We start from the raw sequence: 23,138 nt of genomic DNA, 5'->3' as shown, positions 1-23,138 counted from the left end.
ATACGAACAAATCAACGGAACACCCATGGGATCACCAATCTCGGGACTCATAGCAGAGGCAGTTATGCAAAGATTAGAACATACAGCCATACCACAAATCCAACCCAAACTCTGGATCAGATATGTTGATGACACCTTTGTAATCATCAAAAACACAGATATAGAAAAAACACACCTAATCATCAACGACACACTCACAGGAATCCGATTCACACGAGAAGAGGAAAAGGATAGCCAACTCCCATTCCTAGACGTGTTAGTAGAGAGAACACCCAACGGAGGATTCACCACAAGGGTACACAGGAAACCAACACACACAGACCAAGTCTTAAACTATGAAAGTAACCACCCCAACACACACAAACGAAGCTGCATCAGGACACTATTCAAAAGGGCCACAACACACTGCAGTACACCAGAACTGCGAAAAGAGGAAGAGGAACACCTATACAAGGTATTCGCCAAAAACAGATACCCACTCAACTTTATCACCAGATGCCTAAGAGATAGACCGAGGAACGAGGACATGCCACAACCAAAAGGACTAGCCACTCTACCATACGTCAGGAGCGTCTCAGAACTGACAGCCAGACTACTGCGACCCTTAGGACTCATAACAGCACACAAGCCAACATCCACGCTCAGACAACAACTCACTAGAACAAAGGACCCAATACCCAGCATGAGCCAAACTAACGTAGTTTACAAAATACCATGCAAGGACTGCACAAAACACTATATAGGACAAACAGGAAGACAGCTAACAATCCGCATCCATGAACATCAGCTAGCCACAAAACGACACGACCAGCTATCTCTAGTAGCCATACACTCAGACAACCAGCAACATGAATTTGACTGGGAAAACACCACTCTCATAGGACAAGCCAGACAGAGAACAGCCAGAGAATTCCTAGAAGCATGGCATTCATCCCCAAACTCCATCAACAGACACATTGACCTGGACACCACATACAAACCACTACAGCTGAAACTGACACCCGGAAACGGCAAGAACATCCATCAACAGACACATCGACCTGGACCCCACATACAAATCACTGCAGCTGAAACTGACACCCGGAAGCGGCAAGAACAAACCACTATAAATACCGGAAGAAACATCAAAGCAGCGCTTCACACGAGGCTCCAACAGCACTGATGATGTTCCCTAGCCAGGGAACGAAACGTTTGCAGCAAAAACTTCCAGCTCGGCGAGCAGAACCACAACAATAATATTGCATATCAGGGACCAAAATGAAGAATGACTCCAATATGGGCAGCACGGTGGCAAAGTGGTTAGTACTGTTGCCTCACAGTGCCAGAGACCTGGGTTCAATTCCCGCAACAGTCTGTGTGGAGTTTGCACATTCTCCCGGTGTCTGTGTGGGTTTCCTCCCACAGTCCAAAAACGTGCAGGTTAGGTGAATTGGCCATGCTAAATTACCCGTAGTGTTAGGTGAAGGGGTAAATTTAGGGGAATGGTTCTGGGTGGGTTGCTCTTCGGAGGGTCGGTGTGGACTTGTTGGGTCGAAGGGCCTGTTTCCACACTGTAAGTAATCCAATCTAATTTCAACTTGTATACTCTTAAAAGCATGCATTGCATACAATTTTTTTGAATTGGAATTTTCTTATCATACATACAATCCCTCATTAGCAACTAGTTTACAATGTTTACTGAACAGTGCAGGAAATAAATCAGTTAGTATTGTAACAGTCCTCTCTTATAACGTTAGATGACATAATATTTATTCATTTTGTTTCAGTCTATTTACTCTTAGGATGTGAATTGCGTTTTCACAACTTGCTCTGAGACACCCTGGCAATGTTGATGAATTGCAGTGAATTCAGGATTTAGATCAAATAATAATGAAGTCACAATGGTGTAGCCTACACAAAGGCTGGTATATAATTTAGAGGGATAACTTCCCAAGATTACTAATGCTAATTTGATATTGAGCATAGAAGTTGAAAAATATTAAATTTTCCTGTATTTATTGTTGCATAATGAACGCAAATATTTGTTCCAATTTCTTTCCTAAAAATGTCCTTGAGTTCATAGGTGAAGTTTCACAAGTTAGCCCACTGCTTTTAGATTGAATAATCATAAATATGGCAATACCCTACAGTCAGAAATCTTATTAAATAGTTTGGAATTTATTTAGCATCAAATTTTAAAGCTGGAGCTTGTCTATGTAGTAAAGTGCAGCTGAATGTTATTTCAATAAATGAGGAGTCTTGATGGCTAGTCTTGAAATATTTGAAACTGAGGGGTACAGCAGAGGTCAAGTACTGGACACTGTTTCCTCAACCTACCCACGAGACTATCACTCCTATCATCTCTTACTTCTTGGTGCTCTCCTGCTTTCAAAACCCTTGGAACCCAATGCTTGAAATATAGTTTTTCCCAATCTGACCTTTTCCTATTTCTTTTCTCGATTAAATATTTATTCTATCTATTGACCTTTCAGATGTGTAATGATGTAACAGAAACCTTCATAGTTACTGATCTTAGTTTCCTTTCTTCCATGCGGAATAACTAATTTAATTGCATGGACTTATTCCTTTTATTTCCTTTACTTACTTTCTCTCCCCACATACTATTCTCTGGATTCGATGACTAATTTAGAACCTTCATCCGAGTCTGTTTTATAACTTCCCATCATGAAATGTAATATTGTAGTCTGACATGACTGGTCTTTGATTTTTCCTCACTCTGTAAAGCAGATTATTTTGTATTGTTCCTTCATGCTTTAGCTGAGATTAGGAAACCTTCCAATGTGAAGTTCACTATTGAGCTTTACTTTTCTAGACAGTATATGAAGAATGTCTGCTGCCTGGCTCGTTCAGATGGTATAGCATGAGACTCAATCTCCGCATTGTGCATTTGAGCAGGACTGTTATGGCACAGTAGATGTGTCCCTACCTCTAACCCAGGAGGCTTAGTTTCAAGTGCCCTCCTGCATAGAGGTGTGTAATAATATCTCTGAAAAGGTGGATTAGAAAATGCCAGTTTAATAATAATAGTATTCCCTTCTATCCTGAAAGCATTAATCCTTTTGCTGCGATGTGGTACCATGGGCACAAGTTGCTTGCTTAAATGGCCATTATACATAAACATAGGCAGTGATCATGGGTTTTGTGGCACAGTGGAAGTCGCACCATCTCTGGGTCAATTGGACCAGTTTCAAATCCCATGTGCCATGGATATATGTGTCATAATTATCTTTAAATCAACCTATTCAGAAATGGTAAAAGTCATGTGTTGCAATGGCAGTGTCCCTACCTCTTAGCTAGAAGATCTGGCCCACCTGCCACAGAAGTGTATTATAACATGGCTGAAGGGGTTGATTATATTTTTTTAAAAAGCAGTGATCATTAATAATTGATTTAAAAAACATTCCAACTGTGCCAGATCCAATCCACGCTTGCTGTCTGTACTTGTGTATTTCTGGTAAAGGTCATTGAACATTATTCAGGTTAAATTTTCCTATTCAAAACCTTAGCCTTATGCAACCTTATAGATATCAAGGAATTTTAGGTTTGATAGGAGACATAACCTGGATCCTTATGATCCATACAGGGTAACCAGCTGATTTTTTTAGGAAATTAAAATTGCTTTTTGAATTAAGATCACTGAGGAAATACTGGAATATCCTCATATTTAGAAATGCATATTGCAGGCACAGGATATATTGCCTCAGTTCTCCAACTTGGGGGAAATCCATGCTGTGATACCGATCATTAGGGAATAACAGAACTACAGCTTATTCCAGTTAGACACAGTTAAATTTATATAGACAGCTTTTTAAAAGTGTTTCATTTAAGCAACTTTGAGACCTCTTAAACATCCTCATTCTCATGGACTGACCTGACTTCTTTGTAACTCAGATACTCTTTCTTTGAATTTGGTCTTTTTATTCACTTTTTTAAAAATGAATGCCAGCAGATGTTTTCTACTTGTTACTCAATTCTGTTACAATGCTTCACCAGGTTATATCACAAGACAGACATGGATGATGGAGGTGATTTCAGCTCATCCCACCTCATACATCCCCAGAAAAGAATCATAGAATCCTTACAGTGTGGAAGTAAGCCATTTGGCCCATTGAGTCTACACTGACCCTCTACAGAGCATCCCAACCAGACCCACTTTGTAAATTCAACGTCTTCTTTGATATGACAATTTGTAATTTACATTACAGTCCATTGTGAGAAGATAATTACTGACTTAGATTTTTGTAACATCACTCACATAAATCACAGACCAATGATCAGAAGTTGTTTCTGTCAGCTAATGAAACAGCAAACCTGAAATGAAGTTGAGCAGACTGTCCTGCCTCCAACCTGCTCTGGGATGCCACCCAGCAGTAAAAAAAATAGCAAAACAAAAGAAGTTTAAGAGTTATGTAAAATGAAAATATCTAACTAGTATTCTGAGGTTGGTATTAAATGTACATTTAAATTCACTGTAGGATGCTTGTCATCTGCATCTGGTCTGTGAAATATCTCAGTGCTTATTATTTTTCTGTGTGGGACAACCTTGCAAACAATAACAAAACTTTGATCAGGACTTGCGGATTTCAAAACAGGCCCAGAAAATTGTAGCTAAATGTGTAAAAGGTAATTGAGTAACTGAAACTGCACGAAAACCTTTCTATCTAAATCAAGCCTTCTAAAAGATTGTGCTTTGCTTATGATGGCAGTATTTTATTTTCCTGTTTTTATGATTGTAGATTGATTTTAAAAACCAACAATTTGAAAAGGATTGTTGTACTTTATAACAGCAAGTTTCCTGACACTCACCGTTATTGCTGTTTACACTGCTGTTTGTTCAAGCTGTAAGGGAAGGACTGCAGACGAGAGTCAAGGAGGTATGTAGATAGGGATATTTGGCTGGCAACAAACATATGATTGGCTCCCAAGTAGCTGAACAGCTTGTGGGTGTGAAAGTTTGGTCAGAAGTCAGCAGACCTCCAGAAAGGAAAGAACTGTACTTCTCTTTTTAATAAAATCACCTCAAGCTTGAAGAACATCTGCAAAACCTCATGCAAAACAACAGTATGCACAAAGTTTTGTTGTTTTTGTAAAAATTACTTCTCAGAATTGTCATTGTATATTTCTATTACAATGCCATTTCATTCAAAGGACATATCAAGAACAAAAGCTCCTACTCTTTTCATCCAGCGATGTGCTGCAAATAGTGTCAAAAAGGTTTTGCATTCATAATCCCTTTCATAACCTCAGGACATTCCAAAGTGCCTTATAGGCAATGGAGAATTTCTGAAAGGTTGCCACTGCTATAAAGCATGAAACATTTTGCACGTTCCCAATTTGTTCACAGCAAGGCTGCACAAACATCACACAATGTAGGTTTCTACAGCCTTGATACTGAATATAGACAGCCATGCAAACTGGTAATCATTAGACAGTTTTGGTGATGTTGATTGAAGGATTAATATTGACCAGGATATCCAGAGTCATCACAAATATTTTACCATTAATTAGGTGTGAAATTTCATTAAGCGTGCCTTTTTTTGTTGAAGATCATGTTTACCTGAGTTAAAAAACTTGTGTTTTCAAAAGCAACAAGAAGTAATTAAACGCTCCTTTTCAAGATGTTTCTCTGTTAAAATGCAATATGCTCACCATTCAATAAGCAGAAATGAATAAAAATTGACTAAACTTGCTACCATGATCTACATATTTATGCTGATCTTTATGTTAACTGCATTGAACTGAACCTCAATGATGTGTAGCTACAATTATTAGGATTACAGATTTTCTATATTTGTTGGCCAGTGAACACTAATCCCAATAAGCTGATTATTTACTCTGAAAAATATGCATATTTCTTACCCGTCTGCAATTTATATTGAGGCTCAGCTTTTACTTCATTGATTTTCACTCCATTGATCTCATCTACATGCTCTGCTGTCTATTAGTTCACAAAATAAACTTATCCAATCCAATGCAGAATATTTTACAAAATAATCAAAAGACAGCTCGTAAGACAAAGAAAGTTTAGTACAAAAAAAACTTGCTTGTTTCCATTCCTCTATGAAAAATTACAAAACCGTGTATTCTTATGCATCTTCCATAGAGTTTGTTCTGGCAACAACACACAAATTTTAGTTACAAAAGCAGTCAGTCTGTTAACTTTTATATATTTGCTTGCACCTTCAATCTCCAATGGATTTCACAAAACTGAAAATACTGTCTTATAAGAAATCCTTAGGTGTCACAATCATTAAGACTTATCATAAAAATGAAATGCTACAAAGAGGAAGCTCTAAGGAGCCCAAAACTCTGTGGTATCCATTATCTCAAAAATAGTAATGAGAACTAAATACTAGTGGATAAAGCACAGAGCTTCAGCAGTGAATGTTTGCATTACCATGGGAAGTATTTCTATGGATAAAGTACACATACAAGATGTTGGATTCAGTATTCACACGAAATAGCATTAAGATTTGATATTTTACATCAGTATAGTTCAATGGATCAGCCTCCCATACAATGCAGGTCTCTAAAGCCTTGATATCAAATATACACAATCTCACTCTGCCTCCACATCTAAATGAATTTCTACAAATTTGGCTGTAGTAATTACTTTTTCATTTAAAGGGAATTATTTGTAGGTATTGTATCTCACATGACGGAATCAAAGTGGGGCAAAGACAGGCATTATAGTGAAGAAAGAGGAATGCGTAATGTTGGAAAGGCCAAACATAAAAAAGTGCTTTGAATTTCCAGATCCAGATGAGGTTTACTTAGACTGTTGAAAGGAATGAAACTGTGTGTAGCAGAGTCTTTGATCATTATTTTCCAGGATAGCATTTAAAATGTATTGCGGTACCTCAGAGTGAAATATGGTTTAAAGGGAATTTTTATATCTGTTGTACTTTCTACATTTTTCAATTTGAAATGTTTTTTGCCCTCGGGCTGCATGCCAGACATAGAATGTATGATGTCAATGCTAAGACTATTACAAGTGCATTGAATGGAATAGTGAATATTGGAGGAAAATTACAACTTTTTTACAAAGTTTGTAATATTGAAGTGAAATGTTTTGTCCTGCATTTGTGTGTTTTACGTTCTAGGAATAATGTATATTTTTGAAAGACATTACTTCCAGTGCAGCTATTTGAAAGACTCAATGGTGGGCAGAATCTTATACAACATAAGACTAGGAGCAGGAGTAGGCAATTCAGCCCTTCAAGTCTACTCTGTCATGTAATATGATCATAGCTGATCTCATCTTTGCCTCAATTCCACTTTCCTGTCCATTCCCTGTAACCCTTCAATGCATGATTAATTAAAACTCTGCCTATCTCCACCTTAAGTTTATTTAATGCCCTGCACTCTGGTGTAATGAATTGCATAGATTCACAACTTTTTGTAAGTACTATTTACTTCACATCTTTGTTTTAAATGAGCCACTCCTCAACCTAAAGCTCTGACCTCTTATTCTAGGTAATTCTACAAGGGAAAACATTCGCTGTATATCTACTTTGTCAATTCCCTTTAGTGTCTTACATACCTCAATTAGATCTCCTCTCATTCTTCGAAACCCTAGAGCATGGAAACCTAAACTGCTCATTCTCTCTTCAAAGGCAATCCCTCAGCTCTGGAATCAACTTTCTTTGAACTGTCTCTAATACAAATACATTCCACCTCAATACGAAGGACCAAAACCGTATGCAACAATCCAAGTAGTCTCACTAATTAAGCAATACTTAATTTTTATTCTTTATTTCTTCAGCAATAAATGCCAAAATTCCATTTACCTCCCTTATTGCCTGCTATACCTGCATACTAGTTTTCAGCAAATCATGCACTAGGACACCTAGATCCCTCTGCACCAAAACACTTTGAAATTTCTCTCCATTTAGATAACAAGTAGTATTTCTAATCCTCTAGCCAAAATGGATAACTTTATTCTTATCCATCTTAAACTTCATCTGCCAATTTTTGGTACATTCACCAAACCTATCCATTTGTGAATTTTCTTATGCTGTCACTGCAATTTGCCTTCCTACCCATTTTAGTGTCATCTGCAAATTTGGCTACAGTAGCTCTTCCATTCATGTTCTTCACACTGAACTCCCAATCTCATTCTTAAAGACACCAGTCACTTTAGCTACCTTTTTAAAAAAAACTTATAGAAGGGTTTATTACCCTTTTTTGTCTTTAATTTATTTGCTTAGCTATGAGCATTTCTCCACAATCCCACTTACAATCTTTCTTCCCTCTGGAATATATTTCAGTTGGAGGAATTGAATGTCTCCTTAAACAGCTGCCGCTGCTCGACAACTGTCCTATCTTTTAGTTTTCAGTCCACTAGGTTCAAATCTGTCCTCATGCCTATGTAATTTGTTCAACTCCAGAATGTGAGAGTGGAACTTAGTTTCTCACCCTCCAAATGAATTAGATCACTCTTCCCTGGAGGATTCCTTACTAGGAGATCAATAGTTAACCCTGTATCATTGTACAGTAACATCCAGGACAGCCTGTTCCCTGGCTAGTTTCACAAACATCACTCTAAGAAACCATCTCTAATACATTCAATTAACTCTCATTCAAGGCTACTAATGTCAATCATTTTGATTAATCCAGCCTATAGGGGCCTGACCAGCATGAACAACAGTGAGATTTGCAGCAAAACTACATGTGTATTACAATGAGGTCTGGCTTAACTTTGGAGCAATGCGCTGTACCTTTTATGCATTTGTTAAACAGCAGCGGGTTACCAGTGAAAATGCATTGTAGCGGGGGTAGGACATATGGGATTGGTAGCAGTTAAGTGGTGATTAGGTCAAGGTCTGAAGAAATTGTAGTTCAGGGTGTGTGTGGGGTAAGTTGGGTGTTAAATTAAAAAAACAACTTACTCAGGAGTTGGATTATATATTGAATTGTCTGAGCTCTTCCATTGCGAGTTAACCGCAGCAGGAATGACCACTTGGACCATCTGCAAATCTGGGTCTGTGTTGCAGCCAGGAGGATGGTGGTGGTGTGAAATTGCAGCCTAAAAGTATGGTGCAAAGACTTAAGCACATTTAAAAAAACGGAGTTAAAAATCACACAACACCAGGTTATAGTCCAATAGATTTAATTGGAAGCACGCTAGCTTTCGGAGCGATGCTGATGAAGGATCACCTGATGAAGGAGCGTCGGTCTGAAAGCTAGTGTGCTTCCAATTAAACCTGTTGGACTATAACCTGGTGTTGTGTGATTTTTAACTTTGTACACCCCAGTCTAACACCGGCATCCCCAAATCATTAAAAAAAACTGGATATGCCTTTCAAGTAATGTACACTCACCTTGAAAGTTAGATTTGAATGGATAGATGTACTTGGTTTAAGTACCAAAGGCTGGATGACTTCCTCTGTACTATAATTTAAAAAAAAAATTCTATTAATTAGCAGTAATCTAAAACTTGGATCAATTGCTAAATTAAATTTCCCAACGTTCATCCTCTTTAAAACAAAAATAGGCATGAAGAATGATCAGACAAAATAATAATGATTCCACTTGGGTACTTTTAATTTAATAATTAGTTTACATTTTGAACTAGACATTTCATAAGGATTTTTTAATACCTAGAAGCAGAGATTTCAAAAGAGAAAAACAGATGGTATTAACAGGTGTTTGATAGCACACACCTACGGTAGAGCCAAATGCTTCTTCCACAAGTATGTGCATCAATAGATTTTTTTTCATTGTAGGATTTCTGTCAATAGTAATTCATGAAAGTTTCGTACTTCCTCAACAGGCATTCTTCAGTCAAACGCTGTTGCTGAATACAAAGTAAAACAAACCATGAGCTGCTCTGTTGCCTGGGAGAAAGTCAGAAACAAGCTTGACCTGCTCATTCATGAGAATGCTATAAAGGTTGTTCACAATAGGGGAGGTTGGCTGGGGGTGGGGGGGCAGTCACAATCACCAGGGAAGTAGTTCTGAGCGAGCTGAAAGAACTGAACTAATGAGTTTTGGATCTTGATCGACTTTATCTTAAAAGGTCTGAAAAGAGTTGGCAAATAAGGTACTGGATACACTGGGTCTGCTTCCCATTTTGTGATTCTTCCCCTTCCATTCCCTATTTTCCAGTTTAATGGAACCTTTCCTGAACTGAGGAAATTTTGGAAAATTCTAACCAAACACGTCTGCTCTTTCAAGATGATAGGAGGAAATCCATCTGGACGTGGTGAGCTGTCAGCCCACAACTTCACTGCATGCTTAGTACTCCACTATGACTGGAAATTCCAAGTTCTCTCCTCCTTTCACCTCCTGACAAACAGCTATTACTGGATATTTATTTTGTATTTTGTATAGAGAAGACACATTAAATAACAGTTGTTTTTCCTTATTATTTATTATTAACTATTAATTACCTTTCTACCTTTATCTAGCTTCCTAATCTTGGAGTATCATACACAGCTCAATATTCAGGACCCTGTCCTTGTCATGTCTCAGCTACGTCACTGTAATGGCCATCAGACTGTATTTCAATACACCCTATCAATCTGTTTACTTTATGAACACCATGAGCATTCAGATGTAGAGCCTTCAGATTGTTCTTTTTAAGTTTACGATTTCATTTTGATACTTGTTGAATTCCTGCTTCTTGTTTTTCCACTGTGCCTTCCTGCCATTCTCTGAACCTCATTTTCCATATTATTGTTTTTGTTTCTTACCTTCTATCTACTCTTTGACATACCATAGTGATTCACATTGATCTCCAGCCAGTGTTTAATTTAAATTCCTCTCCATGTGATTAGTTGTGCAGTTTCTAAGGACACTGGCCCACCGTGGTTCAGACATAGCCCATTCTGATGGTACTGCCTCCATTTATTTTAATACCAGTGCCAGTGACCCACAAAACGAATACACTTCTCTCATAGCTCAAAGACTGATACATTTTCATCTCTAATTTTCAGGACTCTATGCTAATTTGCACATGGCTCAGGTAATAAATCGATTCTCATTGGGCTGTGAGGGCTCTCTACGCAGGGGTCCTCCCCCTTTCTCTCAGGGATCTGGGGTGAAGGGTGCTGCACGCAGTGGTCCCCTGCAACCGTAGATTATGGTGGTTCACGGACTCCCAGCCCAACTGCTTGTACTGTGGTGCTGTGGAGTCCGTGGACCATGTATACATTGGGTGTGGGCACTTGCACTCCCCATTTGATTTTCTTAAAAACCTCCTCCTCTGCTTTTGGTTGCACTTCAGTCCCACGCTCCTGATCTTCGGACACCCGGTACGGAGGCGGGAGGGCAGGTCTGAAGGCCTCCTCGTGGGTCTGCTGCTGGGCCTGGTCAAACTGGCCATAAATAGGTCCAGGCAGCGGGCCGTGAAGAGGGCCATTAGGGTCAACTGCCTGCCCCTCTTCCGCAGTTACATTAGAGCCCGGGTATCCTTGGAGAAGGAGCATGCGGTGTCCACCAACACCCTGGAGTTGTTCAGGGAGAGGTGGGTGCTACAGGGAATGGAGTGTATTATCTCCCCCTCCAACTCTATTTTGATTTAGTCCCTGCCCTCCCCTTCACTGTTTGATCACACAGCATTGCCCTTTGATGTGAAGGGCACTGCTTGTCACAGGCCACTCGGGTGTTTCCTTCCTTCATGGTGGTGGAAATTGAAGATAGATTTGTGCGCCTTTTGTCTTTCACTGTGTCCCACACCTGTACATACATAGGTGCTGGGGAAAATAAGCACTACCGCAGTTAGGTGGTAGTGTGGGGTTAAGAAATAAAAAGGAAAGAGAAATAAAAAGATTCTACTTTTGAATTTGGTGCCTAGCTGCTCTTACTTTCTATGCAGAACCTCTTTCCTAGTGCCACTGATTACTACATGGACCACCAAATCCTGCCTGTATCACTACAAGTTCCTTTCTAGCCCTGAGGAGATGAAGTAAATGCTGACACTGGTTGGCAACACTGTCAATCAGAAGCTTGCTCTTTGTTACACTGTAAATCCTTTTCAAAAAATTATCACCTATTACATTGCTTGATACCCCCCTACTTGAATAGCTTCCTGTAAAGTACCATGATCAGCTAGCTCAACCTCCTATAGCCTATGCACACATCCAAACAAGCTGAGCAACCTCAAATATGTTGGACAATTGCAGAGACTGATAGCCCAGCCCTCTGGGTGCCCTTAACTGCCTCACTTACAGTTGCACCCTCCTGTCCCTAACTACTGACTGATAAGATGACCCTATCCGAAGTAGGCTGACTGCCTCCGCGTATAAAGAATACAAGCAAGTTTCTCTCTCCCTGTTGCATTACACTGTCTGTAGTTCAGCCTCCAACTCAAACTCTTGAACTGAAGCTATTCATCTTCAAATACTGCAAACATGGATCACGTTGGAGATATTGGAGCTCCCACATACTGCAGCTTTGGACATCACCTATCTTGCAATCATGGAGGTTCATTGTTTAAATTGTACCTATGCACTTATGTTGCTTTTATAAATTTATTAATGTGCAAATTGGTGTAATGTTAGGTTAAAATTTAAGAATAGAAAAGATAATAATAGCATTCCAGAGACTCAATGGACAGTGAGCTCCTTTCTTTGTAGTGAAACAAGATCTAACTCCAAACAGCTCCAATGAATTTAGCTGTCTCTCACTGCCCATCTTCAGTTCCTTTACTAACCTGCTCCTCTGCCTGTCTTTGAGTTCTTACCTCCTTGCTCCTCTAGTAGATGCTTTCTTTCTTCGTCCAAAAAAAAAAGGAAAGTTTTACAAATTTTGTCGATAAATTAAATTTGAATATTAGAGTTGCAAATTTAGCACTCAACAGTCTTTGTACTTAGCAAATACATTCCATATCGTGTATGCAACCAAAATAATTCAAATGGGAAATTGCAATCAAGAAATGTTCCTGCACATGATCACGGAGGTGCCTCAATGCCTTTGATACTTTTGACTTACAGTGTACATACTTTGAGAGGCAGACAGTATGAGGGGTATTACAGTTTCCAGCCCTTTAGTAAACAGTGACCAAAAAGACCTTCGAGAGCGACCTTGCACCTCTGCAATGGCTGCCTCGAGTTCTCTCGGAATGCAGCCCTGGACGAAGGAATGTGCCAATCCGCAATATTTCATACAGAACAACTCCATACACTGGGAGATCCACAAAAGTCTCAGGCAGGCCAAAAGCATTGATAGTTCTCCTGGTGCTGATGATGCTGCGAGTATCCATGGGAACAGCCTGCATTAAAAGTAGTGCAAGTTCCTGGAGGTAGTTTCTCATTGAAACAACAGAAGTAGATCAGCGTTTAAACATTTTATTGTGAAGGTTTTTTTTCATTCTCACTTCTACATTGAGAAAACTAGCAGTTATATACAAAATTAAGATGTCTTGCTACAAGTGAACCGCACAAAAGTTTCATTTCAGATCCCACAAATAGGTGATATATAAAAAACAATCATGTTTCAATATTTAGCACCTTTTTAGTACAACTGTCAAACAGAACCAGTAACTGTTTAAATACAACCACATTAAACAGTGTCTGCCAGGTTACCTCCAGAAACAGCATAAATTCTTTTAGTGTGCGCAAAATTTATTTACAGAATTTCAAGTGAGAAATCATTTCATAGAAATGGGTTTAAAAGAACACAATTGCATTTTATATAAATAGTATCAGATCACAATGCAGTTATAAATTCACTCACACGAGCATAGAGTACTTCTAGAGTCATGAATGCAATCCCCTTGTTGATCAGACACAATAGGGTAAATGGTCATCTTTAGCCTCTGGGTAAAGCAATATCTAGCCATGGTACAAAGGGGGAAATTTGCTATGGACAATTGCATTGCTCTATTCGTCTAATTTTCTTGCCTCGAAGGGAAATCTGGAATTTGCATGATCATCTTTGCCTGACTTAGCCTATGACTGTGCTAAGACACCGAAGATAAAAACCTACCCCACATTCTGGAGTCTAACAATTTTGTCATATCAGACTATTGAGCAAGGAGATCATACACATGGTCAACACATGTTTTACACCAAGTATTATAATAACTTTTCGAGAATGGAGTGCTTTTAGAATCAAATGGTTAGACTACTTTTAGAAAATCAATTTCTTATACAGAACACTACAAATCTCATTATTTTTCAAAAGTGTAAAATTAATTTTTAGATAAAGGATATTTTTTGGTCATTATTGCACGGATACTTGAAGATTATTTGCATATTTCCTTAGAAAGAAGGCTGCGCAGAATTCTGAGAAACACAAGATTAAAACTTAAACAATCCCACACCCTGTCCTGCAGAGTTCATGTTACATTCCAGAGATGTATGACCTTGGTGAGAACAAAGCATACTGATGATAAAAAGTAGAGCATCTCATTCATTTCCTTCTAGAAGCTTTTGTAGATTCTTCTGTATCTGAAATTCAATGTAAAGATTTTGAGAAAAGCATGTGCAGAGGAAAATTCTAACACCTTTAAAATAATTACAGTTTCAAAACTGTCTTTACAAACTAACAAACCGTAGCAAGTATTCAAGTTGTGGTCTGAAGACAGAAGGGATTCTTTTTTGTTTATCAATTTTCCTTTAAGTTTTAAATATTTTGCAGAGGTACAATATTTTCATGAAAATCAGCAGTCCCATTACTCATACTTTGTTTCTCTATCAATATAATGGGCAACAGATGATATCTGCAATTTACCACCTGACCACACAAAAAGCCACTATGAATTTGAAATCCCCTTTCACATCTGCAAATTCCTTCCCAAGCCCAAAACCTATTCTGCCTCTTCAACCTTGCCAATTATTGCGAACTATTAAATCTACAAACTCTGGAGGTGCAATATCTTCTTCCCTGCTCCATGTCTTGCGGCAGAGACTGCAGTCCACTGACCCTATTCTGAAAAACCTTCCTCATCCCCTCAAGCTTTCGACAACTTTCACTCCAGTCTCAATTCCCCCTTGATAGTTCTAAATTTGCTGCATTGACAAGTGTGATATATTGTTATGAAACAATGGGCTGAATTTTAGAAATAAAAAAAAGCTCAGTCAATTTCAAGAGGTTTGGTGGAGGATTTCTCTGGTGAACTCCCGCAGTTTCTTTCACATAATTCTCCAACAATCACCTCATTATGTTTGCACTATGCCCTTAGGGGGCTGATGTTGTAGTACTGTGTGCTCACCGATGCTGAACGTATTTGCTACTGTGGTTACCTTCTGGAATTTCTGCTGCTAGCACCATATTTAAAGCCCAGCTGTGCACCAGGTTAAAACAATGCCAGTTATTTAAAATGGCTGCAGCAGGGTAAGCTCCTGAGCCCACTGCTCCCCTGAACCAGGCCTACCACATTCTTCTTTCTCTCTTTCACATTCATCCTTTCCTTTCTGATGTCGAGAGCGGGAGCAGGATCAGGGTTCCCATGGCAGCGGTGGTAACAGGACCAGACGGCAAGAGCAATCGGCACGGGAGAAGTCGAGTCCTTGTGAGGAGCCTGAGCCCAGCATGGCCATGCGCTTCTGGACTGTGGTGTTGAACAGCTAACCGTGTTTCTTTGGTTTTCTACTCTTTAGTAAGAAGGGCTGTAATATTTAACTTTTTCCCCCTGCTTTATAACTAAGCTTCTGTACCTAGATATAGGTAATAGAGGGGATATATAGGTTATAGAGCTGATGGCATAGTGGTATTATCGCTAGATTATTAATCCAGAAACCCAGATAATGTTCAGAGGACCTGGGTTCGAATCCCACCATGGCAGATGATGAAATCTGAATTCAATAATTATCTGAAATTAAGAATCTAAAACCCATTTGGTTCCCTAATGGCCTTAACAGAAGATGCCTGCCATCCTTACGTATTCTGGCCTACATGTGACTCCAGACCTACCACAATGTGGTTAACTCTTAACAGCCATCTGGGCAATTAGAGGCAGGCAATAAATGCTGCCTAGCTGGTGACACCCTCATCCCCTGAACAAATAAAAACAAAAGATATCTTTGTATCCAAGACGGCACCATAAGTGGCGACTTGTAAACTTTTCACTGTGAGCATGTGACAATAAACTTAATTCAATTCAGCGATAAGTAGCCCTACATGGTACAGCTAGTGGGAGTGAAGCAGAAAACAAAAGCTTCAGAGGGAACACTGGTTGCTCAGGTGACACTTCATTGGAAATAGAATCTCACATTTGTAAATGTATCATCACTTTGCTTCCTCACCTGTCTGATCAACTGTCACTATAACTGTAGCTGCAAGAATGAAGCTATAGAGGCTACCTGTCCTTCCATCTCACACTACGTTAAAACTCTATCTGAAGGAATGCCATTCTTCCTCTAATCCCCAGTGTAGCATGACATCTTGTCAGCGTTGAATATACATCATCATGTGTTGGAAAGTCTAGAAACACTTTAGAGTGTTAATTTTTAATAAACAACTGAAAAAACAAAGAAAAACCAAAAGAAAAAAAGCTGTGCCCACTTCTTGGACTGAACTGGGGCTGCTTGCCTTTTGACAAACAACAAATTCACCAATGAATGATCACTTCACCAGTCAGGCCTCAGTGGGGTAGAATGCTAAAAGTTAAGCTATTCCCCCAAGAAAGCTGCCATAAAGTTAAAAGATTTTACCTGTAGAAAAGGATATGGAAGATATAGAATGTAGGGAAATAGACTGTGACATTTTGAAAAATGTCCATATTATACAGGACGAAGTGCTGGATGTCTTGAAATGCATAAAAGTGGATATATCCCCAGGACTTGATCAGGTGGGAAGCTAGGGAAATGATTACTGGGCCTCTTACTGAGATATTTATATCAACGATAATCACAGGGGAGGTGCTGGAAGACTGGAGGTTGGCTAACGTGGTGCCACTGTTTAAGAAGGGTGGTAAGGACAAGCCAGGGAACTACAGACTAGTGAGCCTGATGTTGGTGGTGGGCAAGTTGTTGGAGGGAATCCTGAGGGACAGGATTTACATGTATTTGGAAAGGCAAGGACTGATTAGAGATAGTCAACATGGCTTTGTGTGTGGGAAATCATGTCTCACAAACTTGATTGAGTTTTTTGAAGAAGTAACAAAGAAGATTGATGAGCAGAGCGGTAGATGTGATCTATATGGACTTCAGTAAGGCGTTTGACAAGGTTCCCCATGGGAGACAGGTTAGCAAGGTTAGATCTCATGGAATAAAGGGAGAACTAGCCATTTGGATACAGAACTGGCTCAAAGGTAGAAGACAGAGGGTGGTGGTAACCATGTCATAGAGTCAGAGTCAGGATGTACAGCACAGAAACAGACCCTTCGGTCCAACCCGTCCATGCCGACCTGATATCCCAACCCAATCTAGTCCCACCTGCCAGCACCCGGCCCATCTCCCTCCAAACCCTTCCTATTCATATACCCTCCAGATGCCTTTTAAAATGTTGCAATTGTACCAGCCTCCACCACTTCCTCTGGCAGCTCATTCCATACACGTACCACCCTCTGTGAAAAAGTTGTCCCGTAGGTCTCTTTTATATCTTTCCCCTCTCACCCTAAACCTATGCCCTCTAGTTCTGGACTCCCCCACCCCAGGGAAAAGACTGTTGTCTATTTACCCTATCCAGGCCCCCCATAATTTTGTAAACCTCGATAAGGTCACCCCTTAGCCTCTGACGTTCCAGGGAAAACAGCCCCAGCCTGTTTTTTAAAAGCCAGCCCAGTCAAATAGACAGTTCAACTGAACTGAGCCCCTCAATGCCCCAGCCTGTTCAGCCTCTCCCTGTAGCTCAAATCCTCCAACCCTGGCAACATCCTTGTAAATCTTTTCTGAACCTTTTCAGGTTTCACAACATCTTTCCTATAAGAAGGAGACCAGAATTGTGTGTAACCATGATTCACAATGAAAATGAACAAACTAGACAACAATTATGCTAAGAGGACAAAATGATAAACCATTTCCACAACACCGAAATTGCTAGAGAAACTCAGCAGGTCTGGTAGCATCTGTGGAGACAGAGAGAAACAGAGTTAACATTTCAGGTATCTTCATCAGCTGATGGACAGATTGGCGGGAGGTTGGGGCGGGGGAGAAGTGGATCCAAAAACGTCGTTTGGATACAGAACTGCCTCAAAAAGGTAGAAGACAGAGGGTGGTGGTGGAGGGTTGTTTTTCAGACTGGAGGCCTGTGACCAGTGGAGTGCCACAAGGATCGGTGCTGGGTCCACTACTTTTCATCATTTATATAAAATATTTGGATGTGGGTTAAGAGGTATAGCTAGTAAGTTTGCAGATGACACCAAATTGGAGGTGTAGTGGACAGCAAAGAAGGCTACCTCAGGATCTTGACCAGATGGGCCAATGGATTGAGAGGTGGCAGATGGAGCTTAATTTAGATAAAGGAGGTGCTGCATTTTGAGAAAGTAAATCTTAGCAAGACTTTACACATAATGGTAAGGTCCTAGGGAATGTTGCTGAACAAAGAAACCTTAGGGCGTAGATTCATAGTTCCTTGAAAGTGGAGTCACAGGTAGATAGGATAGTGAAGGAGGTGTTTGGTATGCTTTCCTTTACTGGTCAGAGTATTGAGTACAGGAGTTGGGAGGTTCAGGACATTGGTGGTCTCCTTCCTATTGGAAAGACGTTGTGAAACTTGAAAGGGTTCAGAAAAGATTGACAAGTATGTTGCCAGGGTTGGAGAATTTGAGCTATAGGGAGAGGTTGGATAGGCTAGGGCTGTTTTTCCTGGAGTGTCAGAGGCTGAGGGGTGACCTTATAGAGGTTTCTAAAATCATGAGGGACAAAGTCTTTTCCCTGGGGTGAGTGAGTCCAGAACTAGAGGGCATGCATTTAGGGTGAAAGGGGAAAGATATAAAAGAGGCCTAAGGTGCAACTTTTTCACGCAGAGGGTGGTAAGTGTATGGAATGAACTGCCAGAGGGAGTGGTGGAGGCTGGTACAATTGCAACATTTAAAAAAAGCATCTGGATGGGTATATCAACAGGAAGATTTTGCAGGGATATGGGCCGGGTGCTGGCAGGTGAGACTAGATTGGGTTGGGAAATCTGGTCGGCATGGACAAGTTGGACCGAAGGGTCCGTTTCCATGCTGTACATCTCTATGACTCGAGGTACACAAAATTCTCTATTTGCCTGTCTGATAGTCTATGTTTGCTGTCAGTCTAAGTTTCTCTAACTGACAAGAATTAGGATTTATTCCAAATAAATGGGTGCTCATGACAGGTACGCAACTACATAGTTACCGTACAACAATACCAGTTAAAACTCTAAAGACCCTTATAAAACTCTGAAACAGACTTATAAATAAAAACAACAGAAGTTACAGATGAAAGAAAAAAAATACTGGGAAAGCAATTTAATAGCCCCCAAGCCACTTGCCAGGATTTGCTGTTCTTCTGTCTCGCTTTTCAAGATCCTTTTTCACCTCTTTGCAGGAGACACAGGTGATTGGTACATTAATGGCAAAGTCATCCGGTTACTGGTTAATGGCTGCAGCTTCTATCAAGTGGTGAGGTAAAATAAACTGGCTTTGGGGATCTTACTGGACAGAAAGATGCACCATCTGCCCTTGCTGCTGTCCAAAGGCTCCTGCTAGCATCAATCACACCCACAAGCTGTTCAGCTTCCCAGAAAACAAATCAGGCAGTTGGTCAGGCTAAAAGCCGTTATTATGCACAACTGGTCACAAATAAACCAACTGGTTATTGTTGCTGGTCAAAACCCTCACCCCCTGATGGCACAAACACCTTCCTCCACTGCTTGAACAAAAACAAAACTGAAAAAGCAGTTACTTAAGCTCATTGTAAAAGCAGACCAATCCTTTCCAGTTTCTCCTTTCGGTCCACAATGGAAAATACAGGGAGAAAAAAAAAGAGAGATACAGTTTCTACATACCTCACTGTAATCTATTGGAACTAGATATCAATTATGTAGTGCTTGGCTTGCTGAGTAGAGTAGGTCACATGGAGGGTAATGGTTCCTTCTGATCATCTTTCTTCTGGGAAGACTGCTGCTGCCCTGCCAGCTCTTCATTCTCCATCACATCCTTTCTTTATCTGCTCCAGCATGGTACAGCATGCAAGGATTATTTGACACCTCTCCCCCCTGCCCCAGATAGTATTGCATAATCACTCCAACTCCCCTTTTCAGAGATGATAGTCACCTGCTCCACAGAACAGCAGGAGGGGGTTAGTGTTAAAGTAATCAAGTCACTGTTTTGCAGAGGCTAGTCCTAGTAGCCATTACTGCGTATCTAGCCCCTTGAAACGAATCAGGAAAAATAAAGTGTCCTCAAGGATATACGTATCATGGCAGCTTCCAAGATGTGGTACCAATGACCACAGATGACATGAATATTGACAGAATGGAGCCCCTTTTCAATAAAGAAGCCAGCCACGCTAGGATATGGTGCTCTCAACACAACATGTTATCATCTATATTGGCTTGAATCTGGGGGAACTGGCCATTAAAGATTGCTGCAACAGGATGGCTACAACTCTATCAAGTCGTAAGTTGTTTCAGTTGATGACTGTTCTTGTATCCTGAGACAGTGTGCAGTGTCTCGCACATGTGAAAGAAAAGGCAAAGGCATCGAGGACAGAAGACTTTGGGTCTCCCGTATCTTCCCTGCATCCTAAAGAAGAACTTTCTGTTGATACTTCCCAACGTGGAGGCTGTTTGGGAGCTGCTGAGGTTGCTGCTGGTTCCAGGTTTGTTGCCATACTTCTTCCTCCTCCACGCCTTTGTTGTCTAATGGCAATAATCACTGCTGGAGCTGCATCTAGTCAGTCAGAAATGTGCCTTGGTGATTAGATTAGATTAGACTTACAGTGTGGAAACAGGCCCTTCGGCCCAACAAGTCCACACCGACCCGCCGAAGCGCAACCCACCCATACCCCTTACCTAACACTACGGGCAATTTAGCTTGGCCAATTCACCTGACCCGCACATCTTTGTGACTGTGGGAGGAAACCGGAGCACCCGGAGGAAACCCACGCAGACACGGGGAGAACGTGCAAACTCCACACAGTCAGTCGCCTGAGTCGGGAATTGAACCCGGGTCTACAGGTGCTGTGAGGCAGCAGTGCTAACCACTGTGCCACCGTGCCGTGATGTGATGTGATGTGATGAGGCTGAAGCAGGTTCAATGCCAACTTCAGTGGATGAGTGTATAGGTGGGCACTGCTGGCCAAGCTCCATGAGCTGTGCCCAGCATCTCAGGCCAGGATAGGGACCTGGAGGAGCAAGCAGTGTCAGGTACCTGAACTCACTTTTCATTTCAGATATCAGGTTTCCCTCAATCATATACAAAGACAGCAAACTCCATAGAGGAGGTGGTGAGATTGACTAACTATGAGAGGCAAATAGACATGTTGTTGCTCACTAGCAAGACTTCAATTTGCTGTTAAATGCTTGGGGAGAAAATCAGACAATTTTCACCAACTTGGAAAATCTCATTTCTTTACTGATTAACGGTGGACAGATATGAACTGAACTGTCCGAGCTACATAAATACTGTGGCCACAACAACAGGTCAGAGGTAAGTAATGCACCTCCCGACACCCAAAGCCTGACCAAGGAACAAGGCAGGAGTGTGATGAAATATTTCCATTTCCTCAATGAGTATAGTTCCAACAATATTCAAGATACTTTGCATCGTTCAGAACAAAGGAGTCTATAGATTGGTGTCCCATCTAACACCTAAGTTCACACCCTCCACAATCTCAGTACTTTCCATCTACAAGACTGCCTTGCAACTCCACCAAGGCACCTTCACACCTGCAACCTTCGCTACTTAGAAGAGCAAAGAAGTTAGATTAATGGGAACACTATCATCTTCAAGTACCCCTTGAAGGAAAACACTGTCCTGACTTGCAAATATATCACTGTTCCTCAGTGTCACTAGGTCACAGTCTTAGAATTCTCTTAATAGCTCTGCGGGTGTACCTACCCCACATGGATTGAATTGTTTAAGAAGGGGGTCTACCACCATCCTCAAGGACAATGACTGGCCAACAAACAAGCCCCCTTGCCAGTAGCACACACTTCCTATAGAAAGGACAACTAATTCTCAAAATAAATGCAACTAATGTATTACCCCAATCACATGATTGCTAATCCTATGCACAGCAACCTTATGTGGCAAGTTTGTGAATATTGAAAATACAAGTGTACAATATTCACTTCTGTTATCTACCCTGTTAGTTATATCCTCAAAAACCCAGATTTGACAAACATTTCCCTGCCACCTTGTATCATACTTTTCTATATGCCTTTTCCTCAGGATAGGCCAAATAAAACGTGCAGATATGGCCATTTCAACTTAACCTATGACTGTGGCAAGTTTTTCTTCACATCCAGAGATTGACCGAGGCTGGGGAATTGTTTAATGCTACCACTAGGTGGCACAAATTGCATGTATGCGCAAAGATGTCAAGTGAAATATCTACCACATACCTTTGGTTTGACAGATAGCATGAGGATTTAACAAGTATTAACCAACAGCATCTATAGCATTTGGCTTAACTGTATTAATTTGAAGTGATTTTGATTGAAAATGAGCCTAGGGCAAAACACAAATTATTTCCTAGTAGATTCAGCTCTGTCAGAGAAACATGCTAGCTTTGCAAACAGCCAGAGACATCCCCTTGTGATTACAGCAACATGCCATAACCTTGTTGCTGTCTCACAGCCTAGGCAAAAGTTGTGAATGCCAAGAGTCACCAGCGCCATCTGGACATGTGCAGGTGGCCATCTACATTTGTAGAGTGGGTGGTGGACATATAGGCATTTGTAATATACACTCCAATTTGTTCAAATTTATCTTTTTAAGTAAAAGCTCTGCACAAACGTGGTCATGGTCTTTTTTGTGCAATTTGCTGTTGTGAGCTGCAATTAAAGCAACAGCACATCCCTAATGAAAGGCTGCAGCATTTCCATACAACTGGTGTCAGGTTAATAAATACATTTGCAGACAATTCACTTCTACTCTTTTCTCAGTGAGTATGATTTCCTAGAGGTACACATTGGTCTATAATGAGCTGCAGATTGTTCAAGGCACTTCCAATAAGTATTGGACAAATACAATTCATTGCCAAAATTAGATCAGTTTTTATGAAAGTCAAAGCCAAACTCTTCAATAGATAATTTGAAACGAAAAAGACAAATGA

The 23,138-nt window shown here is 40.5% G+C and overlaps 1 protein-coding gene across 2 annotated transcripts in view; it reads right to left on the bottom strand.

Moving 5' to 3' along the window:
- Nucleotides 1–13,284: 13,284 nt before the first annotated feature.
- The window catches only part of LOC132827971 (GRAM domain-containing protein 2B), a 72,484-nt gene continuing 62,630 nt past the window's right edge, over nucleotides 13,285–23,138 (bottom strand). For both annotated transcript variants that reach the window (XM_060844828.1, XM_060844835.1), the window contains exon 14: nucleotides 13,285–14,396. In XM_060844828.1, coding sequence (XP_060700811.1) covers nucleotides 14,355–14,396 — 42 coding nt within the window. In that variant the 3' untranslated portion in view covers nucleotides 13,285–14,354. The remainder of the gene's footprint in view (nucleotides 14,397–23,138) is intronic.

Source organism: Hemiscyllium ocellatum, chromosome 2 (assembly GCF_020745735.1).
Source record: "Hemiscyllium ocellatum isolate sHemOce1 chromosome 2, sHemOce1.pat.X.cur, whole genome shotgun sequence".
In the NCBI taxonomy this organism is placed as follows: Eukaryota; Metazoa; Chordata; class Chondrichthyes; order Orectolobiformes; family Hemiscylliidae; genus Hemiscyllium; species Hemiscyllium ocellatum.
This window is presented reverse-complemented; position numbering and strand designations above follow the sequence as displayed.